Below are 12,102 nucleotides of genomic sequence, written 5' to 3'. Positions count from 1 at the left end.
CGGCCATGGCTCACGGGCCCAGCCGCTCTGCGGCATGTGGGATCCTCCTGGACTGGGGCACGAACCCGTGTCCCCTGTATCGGCAGGCGGACTCTCAACCACTGCGCCACCAGGGAAGCCCTTTTTCAGGAGTTTTTAAATTAAAAATTCAACTTTATAGTTATGGGCTATTCAAATTTATTTCATATTGGGTATGTTTTGGTAGTTTGTGGTTTTGTGGAATTGATCCATTTCATCTAGCTTGTCAATTTTATGTGTGCAGAGTTGTTCCTAGGATGATGATTATTCTGATGTTTGCAGGGTGTGTAGCGATATTTGTCCCGTTTCATTCCTGATATTGTAAATTTGTGTCTATTTTTTTCCCCTTTGTCAGTCTTTTTTTTTTTTTGCGTTACGTGGGCCTCTCACTGTTGTGGCCTCTCCCATTGTGGAGCACAGGCTCCGGACGTGCCGGCTCAGTGGCCATGGCTCACGGGCCCAGCCGCTCCGTGGCATGTGGGATCTTCCCAGACCAGGGCACGAACCCGTGTCCCCTGCATTGGCAGGCGGACTCTCAACCACTGCGCCGCCAGGGAAGCCCCTCTTTGTCAGTCTTGCTAGAGGATTGTCAATTTTATTGCTCTTTTCAGAGAACTAGCATTTTGTTTCATTGATTTTTCTCTGTTTTTCTGCATCTCGTTTTATTGATTTTTACTCTTATTATTTCCTGTTTTCTGCTTGCTTTGGGTTTATTTTCCTCCTCTCTTTCTAGGTCCTTATGGTGTGGGAACTTAGATCTTTTATTTCAGACTTCCTGTTTTCTGATGTGTGCATTTAGTGTTGTAAATTTCCTCTTAGCAGTGCTTTCAGATTGTGTCCTACAAATTGTTGTATTGCATTTCCATTTTCATTATGTTTCTTGTATTTTTTAAAAAACTGAGACTTCTCTTTGACCTTGGGTCATTTAGAAGTGTCTTGTTTAATTTAAAAGTGTTCGGAAAATTTCCTGTTATCTTTTTGTTACTGATTCTAGTTTGAGTCAATTGTGGTGAGAAAACACACTCGTGTGATTTAAATTCCTTTAAATTTGTTGAGGTTTGCTTTATGGCTCAGGATGTTATCTATCTTGGTACATGTTCCATGGGCACTTGATAGGAATGTGTATTTTACTGTTGTTGAGTGGAGTATTATGTGATGTTGATTAGATCCAGTTGGTTGATGGTGTTGTTGCTTTTTCCTGTAACCTTGCTGTTTTTCTGTCTAGTTGTTCTGTCGGTTGTTGAAAGAGGAGTGGTGAAGTCTTCAACTAAAATTGTGGATTTGTATGTTTCCCCATTCATTCAGTTCTGTTAGCTTTTTGCTTTTCATGGTTTGTAACTGTTATTTGGTGCATACACATTTAGGATTGCTCTGTCTTGGTGGAGTGATTATTATGATTATTACTGATTATGATTATTATGGAGTGTCCCTCTCGGTTCGTGGTCATTTTCTTTGTTCTGTAGTCTACTTTATCTGATATTAATATTGCCACTGCTGCTTTCTTTCTGTTAATGTTTGCATGATACATCTTTTTCCATTCTTTTACTTTAAATTTGCTCATGCTATATTTGAAGGTAGTTTCTTACAGACAGCATATAGTTGGGTCATGTTTTTTAATCCTGTGTTAACCTCTGTCTTTTTATTGGTACATTTAGACCATTTACATTTCATGTAATTCTTAATATGTTAGTGTTTGAATCTATTTTATATTTTGCTATTTGTTCTGATTTTTGTTTCTGTTTTCCCTTCTTGTAGGTTACATGAACATTTTTTAGAATTCTAGTTTATGTATAAGTTTTTTTGAAGAATTTGATTTTTTAAAACTTTATCTATTTTATTTTATTTTTGGCTGCATTGGGTCTTTGTTGCTGCATACAGGCTCCCCCTAGTTGCGGCAAGCAGGGGCCACTCCTCGCTGTGGTGTGCGGGCTTCTCATTGCAGTGGCCTCTCTTGTCATGGAGCATGGGCTCTAGGGCTTTCGCACTTCAGTAGTTGTGGTGCATGGGCTCAGCAGTTGTGGCTTGCAGGCTCTAGAGCATAGGCTCAGTAGTTGTGGCACATGGGCTTAGTTGCTCCGCATCATGTGGGATCCTCGCGGACCAGGGCCTGAAACCATGTCCCCTGCATTGGCAGGTGGATTCCCAACCACTGCACCACGAGGGAAACCCATGTGTAATGTTTTTTAATGTGTTTCTTTGTATAGCCTTTTTTGGGTTGCTCTAGGTGTTAAAAAATATATAAAGGAATGGTTGACCTAATTGCCTTTCTTTGTTGTAAGATCCTTTGGCTTCTTGTCACTTTAGCTGTCTTCTAAACTGCTTGCATTGTCTTCATTATTATTATAGTCTTCAAGAACTTTGTGTCCATATGCCTAAGTAAGTTTTTTTTTTTTTAATTTTTATTTTATTTATTTATTTTTGGCTGTGTTGGGTCTTTGTTGCTGCACGCGGGCTTTCTATAGTTGTGGCGAGCAGGGGCTACTCCTCCCTGCAGTGCGCGGACTTCTCATTGCGGTGGCTTCTCTTGCTGCGGAGCACGGGCTCTAGGCATGTGGGCTTCAGTAGTTGTGGATCGTGGACTCTAGAGCGCAGGCTCAGTAGTTGTGGCTTACGGGCTTAGTTGCTCCGCGGCATGTGGGATCTTCCTGGACCAGGGCTCGAACCCGTGTCCCCTGCATCGGCAGGCAGATTGTTAACCACTGCATGACCAGGGATGCCCCTGCTTAGTTGTTTTTATATTACAGACTGAAATGGGTTGAGGCAAGAGAGTTCCCACTGAAGATCCTTGTCTAAATCACACCTCTTTTAATTTAGGTAAATATTTGCTGAATTAAATATTTCAGTTCATTTGGGCCGAAGTGGCAGGTGGCCATTGCAGTAATTCGACTTCTGTTTTTTTGAGGCAGGTTTTCTTTTGTTTTGTCTTCACCTATGTGGTTTGATAGTGTTCTGGAAAAGTTGCAGAATTGGGTTTTCTTTTTCTACCTTAGAGCAGTGTTTATCTGTACTCTGTATTCACTGGTGTGCTCTAGGTTTAGTGGTTTGAAGTTGGTTCTGTAATCAGGATTTCCTACTATACATATGAGACTGTATGTTGTTAAAGAGTAGGACTTTTGGGTTTACAGTTTTATGTTAACTGTAGCTGTATCATTTGAGCAATTTGTAAGGCAGATCATATTTTTTCTTTGTCTTGCCTTGGTGATTTGCATTATAGACAGTAAATATTTGTGGAGATGGATACTCATTGAGAATATAAATTTTATTTCCAATATCATGAAAACCTAAAATTAAAATTTTTTTCCCCTCAGAATGACAAAAAGAGTAGCCCCCCAAAAGAAGTTAAGTATGAACCCTTTTCTTTTGCTGATGGTAAGTGAAATCTTCATTTGAGTTTTACTGTGTGTAGGTTTTTTTTTTTTAAGGTAAAATTACTGTCTTTCCACATATTTTTTTTTCAGATACTGTTCTTTAAAAAAAAGTTGTTTCCTATAATTTACCTTAGTATGACATAGTAAAAAAAATCACTTTTTAGTGAATATATGTTCTATGAATGATAGCATACTTCTTAAAACATCTTTCATGAACCTTTAATTGGACAGTAGTATCTTATTGGATTTTAACAATAATAGTACTTCTCTAGGCTAAACTTGAGTTGTTCTTGCTTGTTACTTAGCTTGAGAAAGCACATATCTGTTCATTTCTAATATTATTGGGTTTACATCTTTCTTTAGACATTGGCTCCAATAATTGTGGATACTATGACTTACAAGCAGTGCTAACACATCAGGGAAGATCTAGCTCTTCAGGTCATTATGTATCATGGGTGAAAAGGAAACAAGGTAAAGATTCTGTTTTTTTAAATTGTTCCATACTAGTTTGATAAGTTGTTTAGATTTTTACATTTGTTCTCAAACTTTTTGATCTCAGAACTCCTTTTGCATTCTTAAATTATTGAGGATCCCAAAGAGCTTCTGTTTATGAGGATTATCTCTCTTAATATTTACTATAATAGAAATTAAAACTGAGAAGTTAATTCTTTTAAAACTGACAGTAATGAAATCATTACATATTAAAATAAATAACACTTTCAAAATAAAAATTACAATCTTTTCCAAAACAAAAAAAGGCAAAAAATGATTTGATTTACATTTTTCTAAGTCTCTTTTGTTAGGCTTAATAGGAGACAGCTGGATTCTCCTGTTTCTGCCTTCAGTCTGCTGCTTTATCACACATTGTGTAACCTCTGGAGAATTCCAAAGCACACTTCACAGAATGAGGGGGAAAAGGGAAATAATGCTTTAGGAGTGTTATGAAAATTGTTGTAACCTTCATGGAACCCCTGAAAAGATCTTGAACCTGAGTAGTCCCTGGACCACACTTTGAGAACTGTTGGTATGGTATGGCAGATGGAATACTACTGTACATAAAATTACTCAGTACCTTTTTTGCAATGGAAGTCTGAAAAAATCATATATGAGATTAATTTCATTCTTCTCTTTTGCACTTTAGATGAGTGGATTAAGTTTGATGATGATAAGGTCAGCATCGTGACACCAGAGGATATCTTGAGGCTTTCTGGTGGTGGAGACTGGCATATAGCTTATGTTCTACTCTACGGGCCTCGCAGAATTGAAATAATGGAGGAGGAAAGTGAACAGTAATCTTCATTTTAGCTATTTATGCTTAGGTGTGAAATAAATGTTGTTTGTTGATCATTTCTATAACCCAGAGCTTTAAAGGAAGATTTTTAGGTGGTTTTACATGTTTCCCCTCATGTGGAACAAAAGAGGGCAGAAGCAGACCACTCTGTGTTATCAACCTAAAAAATAACAGAAAAGAGAAAATTGCCTTTGGACTGTGCTGCCCTATATAAAGGTGACAGGAAGACATTTTTAAAAAGCTTATATCTTGGATTAATTTTTAAAAATTATGAGTTGAAATGCCTTTCAACCATTAACCTTCTGTGATAATTTTTCTTCCTGTCTTTTTCAGCCCAAGATTCAGCAATCAGATGTTTATTGCACACCTATTACTCTATTACTTGTTGTTTTTGCATGGTTCAAACCACCAGTGATTCAGTGGCTGCCCATCCTTTGCATTATCTAACAAAAATTTTGCCAGGACAGTGGAAAGGAAGTTAAGTGTTGATCTCATTGTGTAACTCAGTGCTGCTGTCCCCATCCCATGGAGAAACATGGATACAATCAAGTATTTGTCCAGCCTGTTGCTGGCTTTTCATGACTTTAAAATAAATTGTGATCAATAATAGTACATTTGATTATACATTTATTACTGTGTCTCTGACGTACTAGGTTTGTACATTTAACTTTGCAATGGTTTTGTAGTAATCAACCTTAAAAATAATGTTGACAAGCTCCAGTTGCTTATTTTTAGAAAATTAGGATATTTAATAAAAAAAACAAAGAGGGACTAACAGCGTTTGACCTCAAGTCTTTTGTCTGTTGAGTGTTGGAGCTTGGCTGAAGTTCAGATGTTTACTACTATTACAGTTTCTGCAGATGGTTAGTTTAACTATGCTCTTAAGCATCCATTTAAAAATACTGTCTTCTTTGCCTGTAGCATAATATTGTTTAAAAAAGGAATAGAGTTGTAAAAGTAATGGAGTTCTTTGGATGCTGAATGCAACCATGTTATCAGATCTGTTCCTTGGCTCAGTTGGGTGTTTCTACTCCCGTCAACTCCCAAATTCTTAATGTCTATCAAAATTTAATACCAATGATTTTTAAAGTGATGGTAGAAATACCAGAGTATGAGATATCTCAATATTGGTATGTTTCTTCCATTTTAATACTCTAGTTAATTCATTTTTGTTTTAGGAGCCTTGCTTGGTTGTGAAAGGATAGAGTATCAGCTGACTTGTCTGATTTCCTTTGAGTTAGATATTTATAATAAAGTTTTCGGGGATTATCATGAAATCTCATCTTTGCTTATGCTGTTTTAATGCTCTGCAGAGCATAGTAGTGATAACTATTAGATTCTTAGAGAATAATGGCCACTTCCTCTCAAGTTTGAACAATGTAATATAATCTAAGAACACTAGGGGATAAAATAAGCATTTCAGGAAAATTTATTTGTAAATAGCTTCAGCTAAGCTTTAATAATTGGCAATCAGTACTCTTTTGCCTTGGAGGGGGTGTAGAATAGAATAGGGAGGATGAGACCATAAGAATTGTAATGATTCTTTTATATATTGGTGTGATGCTTGTAAATTTGTGAAATTTTTTTATTCACTAATTTTGTTCTGAATTTTGAGGACACCGATTTAGGAATTAGAATTCAGATTGTACGATTTGGAGGATGCTGTAGCTACTAGATCAGGTAGGGTTAGAACAAAGTATATAAGCCTTTTACGGAATTAGCATTTTAAATTATAATTCCTTAATTGTCATTACAAAACACTTGACTTCATTTTATTTGATCCAGAAAAGCATTATAAAGTATAAGAAATTGGACTTATACTAGTGTTGTTTTATACTAGTGTTGTTTTAAACTATTAAGGCTATTTTAGAATTCAGCCTTTCATGTAAGATCTTTGAAAAGAGAGAATAAGCAAGAAAATGTCTTGATTGATTCCTGAGCGTGCCTTATGTGCTGTGCCCCTCGCACTGAGGCCCTTTTGATATAGAGCTGTGCTGGATCACTGTTGGACTAGCGAGTGAGGTGAAGCCCCAGCAAGAATATTTTTAGTGACAGGCACTTAGCCCTCCTTCCGGATTCAAAACAATGACCGTAGCGCCCTAAAGGGTAACTTACGTGGGAATGGAAACTGTCTCCAGCCATGACTATAGTGCTTTGCTGTTTGTAGGATGCTTTCACATACATCTCATTTGAACTTCACAACAATCCCTGAGGTATGTATCCCTATTTTAATGACTTGAGAGCTTAAAATAAGTTCTGTAAGGCTGAAAGAAATACGTTTTAGACTTCACCCCATTTCTTTTAAAGTTGGGGGTTGGAGAATATTTTCTGCCATGGGCCAGGTATTTTAAATATGTTTTAAGCTTTGCAGGTCACAAGTCTTTGTTGCAACTATGTAACTTTGCTGTTGTAGCATGAAAGGAGCCATAGACAGTACTTAAAAGAATCAGCATGGTTGTGTACCATTAAAATTTTACTTACAAAAAGAGGTGACAAACAGTCCATTGTTTGCTGATCATCTGCTTTAAAGCATAGATGAGACTAGAGCAGTCATATGGTTTCAGAAAGTATTACTGTGGGATGTTCAGGATAGCAAGTTAAATTCTGTAACTAATGGAATGCAGGAAACCAGTTTGGCATAGTGTATCTTAGGAAACACCATGCCCCTAAATATTGTTTACTGACTTTATAAATGTTTAGTTAACAAAAATATGTGACCTTGAGGTCACTTTACTTTGGCCATTTCCCCAACCTACCCCCTTGTCCCCCCAGACCCTGAGGTCAGTCATCAAGAGCCACCATGCATTCTGTTGTTCTTGGAGCACCAGCCAACTGTACAACTGTTATAAAAATGTTTATTGTTTACCAAAACCAGTGAACCTCTTATCAAATGCTGCTTGGTAACAAAAGCTTATCACAGTTTTAATAATAAAAAAAAAAAGCTTAACTATTTGTCTCATTGTCATTAGTTAGACTTTCTGCAAGGTCACTTAACCCAGACTTGTTGAGTGCATTGATCAGGTTCTCAGGTGTAGCATGCACTCCCTCCTGATCCTGCCAGGCGACTAGCAGCTGCTTAGCTCTCATCTTCATGTCTTCAATGTCACACTCAATTTGTCTAATTTCTGAGTCTTTCATTTCCAAGTAGGGGGCCAGAATCTTCCATTGTTCACCCAGTTTGTTGGCAAATACCTCTATTTGGTCCCCTGTTACAGGTTTGTCTCGCCGAACATCAGGACCTAGAAAACACAGGAAACATAAATTATGAACAAAGTACAAGGATGTGTACGATTCAAAATATAAAATGGAATATGGGGCCACTGAGATATCAGTCACCTTTAATAAGCTTTATTTTAAAAGTAAAACAGTTCCTTTTTATACTTTCCACGGGTTGAATTGACATTCTTATGATCATCAGGGACTCAATCAAAGCTAAAGCTGTTGCCTCTATCATAGTTAGGAAGGCTTCTGAAACCAGCAGCCCCCAATCTAAACCCCAAGAATTAACAGGTATGAGTTGCCTTCAAGTGTAAGTACTTTTCTTCCCAACACTTCCAAATTTTACTGTATAAAAGATACTATTTTAAAAGTTATTATCAAGCAATGTTTTAGATTCCTCACTATAAGAAACAGCTGAGAAAAACAGAAGTTGAGAAGTAGATCAAATAACGTACCTCTCAACAAAGAACCCCAATCTTTTCCAATTTTGTAAAATAGCCAAGAAAATTCAATTCTTACTTTCATTTTCCTTCAGTAAAGCATCATTATCTTCCTCATCTTCATCCTCACCTGTTTTTATTTCTTCAGAAGGAGGCTAAAATGAGTAAAAGAATGTTTTAAAAGAATGCCAACTTCTAAAATCAGGTAACTGGAGATACTTTCTATTTAGTTATGAGATCCAATTACAGGACCCAGAACTTTACCCTTGAGAGTGTTAAATGTGAATGTCAGGTAAGGATCACAGTGGGACAGTGTTAACCTGGAGAAGGAGGGGCGGGGAAGACTGAAGGTTGGAAAGACTCTTACTTCAACCTGGGAAGAAGGGAGCCAGTAAGAAGTATGGTAAGATGACTTGCAAGTACTCAGAATATGGTAATAATGGTCTAGGGAAGACTGGGGGAGCAACCATGTCCTTAACATTTTTTTTTTGAGTAATTTTATTCAGATTTATGCATACAGTATAGTTACTACCATATTGTATTGGAAAAGAGAAAAGAGTAGAAAGATAGGCCAAGCTGCCTACCACTACCCCATGGGCCCTACCTTTGATAAAATATAATGCATTGGCAAACAAAAAATAAGTTAAATCAAAGTATAATAATTATGTTAATAATTTTTTATATAAAGGTACTTTATTTATGTACTTCCTATAAATGTATACTCAAATGCATTTTCTTCCTCATTCTAAAACAAGGGGGTTTATGGATTTTTTTTTTCCACATAATAAAGGCTAAATTCAGCTCTTAGCTCAAACAGCAATAGCAGTTTAAAAAAAAAAGGTAACGCAAACTAAAGGATGTAAAAATTGATCTGTGTTACTTACTGGTAATTCCTTGGCTAGCTTTATTACCATGTTTTCGAGATACTCTGGCAAACTTTTAAACTGCTGGTTGGTTGGCTGAAAGAAGTGAGGGCTTCTCCGTGCTAATAGTCTCAGGGCTCTCCAACCATAATTAGAATTGTTCACAGCCCTACAAAAAGAGATGTCAGTCTTGTAATTTATACTTCTTTATTTCTATATTCCCTTCCAGTTAATGTAGTTCACCAGGCAAAATTCTATACTCCCAGGTCAGTAGCTGAAGGCACCATTCTTCTCATTCTGATCATAGCCCTAAAGAATCTCTCAGTGTGCAGTTCACTTATAAATGGAAACCAAGTCCAAAGAGGCAGGTTCATATGCAGCAAACAGTTTTTAAATTTAAAAAGTTTACATACATTTTAAGTTAAAAGTCAATTAGTATGTGTCCAGGACTGGCTAGATGCTGTGTGTTGCAGGACAGATCATCCCCCTGGTCATTTAGAGAGAAAAATACTCATAGGTTCACTATGTTCAGTTGACTTGATATCCAAATGGGCAATGCCATCTGCACGTGTGAGTTTCATAATATTTTATAAACCCAACAGTTCTCATCATGTTAATTTAATGTTTTTTTTAAATTTATATAACATCTAAACTTTAATTTGCTGAATATCAACCTCAGTGAATAAAAATTACTCCAAAACTAAAAGGGACACATCCAGTAGCCAACACCATCAGCAGTGATACCAAGAACAGAATCCACGAACTGTTCCTTAATATAGGTGGTACACAGTCAGGTAAGAAAAACCTGAGAAACTCTAAAGATAATGTTTTGGAAACAGGCAAGCTACAGAGAATCCAGAGCACAGACTTGTTCCACTTAAGAGTTTTTGTAAGTAACTTGCAAGTCCCCACAAGTTCTTAAGAGTAGCAATCTAGTTTATTAGTCACTGCTCATAAATGAGCCTCATTACCTCTGAGACAGTCTTGGCACCTGAAAAACTACAGCTAGGCAGTGCGTGGTTCAACGTGAACCATCTTATTGAATGCTCAGGATAACCCTGTGAGATGGGTACTATTACTATTTAACAGATAACGAAACAAAGCAAAGAAGGGTTTAAATTAGCCCTTAGAAGCCTAGCCAGTAAGTGGTGGAGTCCCAGGACTGACCTAGGCAGGCTGATGAGAGGGCCCTTGCCCTCGGATCACGATGCCATAATGCCTGTTTAAAACCATGGGGCTGTGTGGTGTCACCTGGAAGATACAGCTAAGACTGACTCCTGAAGTTACTACAAAATTTGAGTTAGATGGAGAGCCAGCAATGGAGACAGACGGTGAGGCAAAGGGAAAAACAGGAGGAGAGTGCATGTCAAGCGAAGAAAACATTATCTAAGCAGGGAGAGATCAACTGGAGAATGCTGCTGAGAGGTCAAAAAATGATCAGAGCTATTTCAGTGGAGTTCAGTGGAGTGATGGGGAGACAGGCATGGGCTGACCAGAGAACAGGAGCTGAGGAAATGAAGGCAGTAATTATCAACCACTGTTGGACATACTGTGATTTGAGGGGGAACAGAGAAAAGAGGTGATAGAGGTGGGCTCAAGGGGGATTTTTCTACTTTTCTGACACAAGCGTGACTCTAAGTCACGCTTAGATGGGAATGGGAATGGTCACTGAAATCAAGATGTGCAGTAATGTGAAGCTGGCACATAAACTCAGCTAAAAGGAAAAGTACTATGCTCTCAACTGTCTGCCTTGATAAGCATTCTAGTATACATACAGTTCTTAAGAGGTATTAGGGAAATTAGTTCATGAGAAACATTACTTACTTGTATTCATTTTCAACCATGTTTTCAGGGTCTGCCTGTTCAATGGCTTCTTCAAAGAATTCCTCCAAAGTTGGCATATATTCCCTGGGCATTAAAAAAAATAACTAGTGAGGATCATGTGTGTTCTTAATGCTCATACAATGGTGGCAATAAAGATTCCAGCATTACCCACACTGATTTTTCAGTTACTTAGGAACTCAGATTTTTAAGGAGGTGACTCAAAAAACAAATTCTCAAAGGGGACAATAAAGAGGAGGGCAGTGTGGTACTACACTGTTTTATATACTATAGTCTATAATGTAACACACACTGCGCTATATACTGTCACATACAACAGCGCTGCTGGTCACAGAGGGTAGCCAGGGGTTTAAGAGCATTTAAATTTTACCAGCAAGCAGGAAATGTTCATGCCATGTCCACATCTGTGGATATTTATTTTTAAAACCAGAATTGAACCAAAACTAATAACCAGACCATATGAATTTAACGTTGAGTTTAGTTTAGATTGTTACCATGGTAGCATGATTGGTTTTTAATTGCATCTTTCTTGCATTTGTATGTAGAAATAAAATTTGATGTAGCCAAGCAAGTAAGACCCAAGAATCTTATCAGAAGACATCTTTGACTAAAATGAGAAAAATGGGCTCTCTAAAGAGAGCCTATTAAATTTTGTAATTTCAATGACTATGTATTTTTTTAAACATTTATCACATCTTTACAAAAATTTTATATACAATTTTAAAGGTTATTTTCCATTTACAGTTATTACAGAATATTGGCTATTTTCCCTTTGTACAAAATGGCTGTATTTTCTTATTGCTACAAGAAGTACTTGTCTTTTCTAATTTGCCTGGTCCTTTTTGAGAGTGCCATGTTCCTTTTAGTTGCTTCTTCTGTCTGCTGATTCTTAGTCATGGTAGCTTGTTTTCTTAAGTTGGATGGTGAGTTGATCTTCAGACTTACCTGTAGAATCTTTGTGTGGCTTAGGTTGAAGGTGTGGCCGCCCTACCCTGCCACAAGCTTTCTATCATCAGCCTGGGACTTTTTAGTTCACCCTCTTAGCTTGAGGGTCATTCCTT

The 12,102-nt window shown here is 37.3% G+C and overlaps 2 protein-coding genes across 4 annotated transcripts in view; one reads left to right on the top strand and one right to left on the bottom strand.

Moving 5' to 3' along the window:
* The window catches only part of USP14 (ubiquitin specific peptidase 14), a 40,606-nt gene extending 35,232 nt beyond the window's left edge, over positions 1 to 5,374 (top strand). For both annotated transcript variants that reach the window (XM_079718020.1, XM_079718021.1), the window contains 3 exons: positions 3,327 to 3,387; positions 3,750 to 3,857; positions 4,528 to 5,374. In XM_079718020.1, the coding sequence (XP_079574146.1) occupies positions 3,327 to 3,387; positions 3,750 to 3,857; positions 4,528 to 4,679 (321 nt within the window). In that variant the 3' untranslated portion in view covers positions 4,680 to 5,374. The remainder of the gene's footprint in view (positions 1 to 3,326; positions 3,388 to 3,749; positions 3,858 to 4,527) is intronic.
* A 2,141-nt stretch (positions 5,375 to 7,515) lies between these two features.
* Positions 7,516 to 12,102, bottom strand: part of THOC1 (THO complex subunit 1) — a gene marked incomplete at its 5' end in the record, with an annotated part of 50,300 nt that continues 45,713 nt past the window's right edge. For both annotated transcript variants that reach the window (XM_079717292.1, XM_079717293.1), the window contains 4 exons: positions 7,516 to 7,916; positions 8,416 to 8,491; positions 9,221 to 9,368; positions 11,024 to 11,107. In XM_079717292.1, the coding sequence (XP_079573418.1) occupies positions 7,621 to 7,916; positions 8,416 to 8,491; positions 9,221 to 9,368; positions 11,024 to 11,107 (604 nt within the window). In that variant the 3' untranslated portion in view covers positions 7,516 to 7,620. The remainder of the gene's footprint in view (positions 7,917 to 8,415; positions 8,492 to 9,220; positions 9,369 to 11,023; positions 11,108 to 12,102) is intronic.

The sequence above is a fragment of the Hyperoodon ampullatus genome (genome assembly GCF_949752795.1).
Source record: "Hyperoodon ampullatus genome assembly, chromosome: 13".
NCBI lineage: Eukaryota > Metazoa > Chordata > Mammalia > Artiodactyla > Ziphiidae > Hyperoodon > Hyperoodon ampullatus.
The sequence above is the reverse complement of the archived record's forward strand: the minus strand, read 5'-3'. Positions and strand labels throughout refer to the sequence as shown.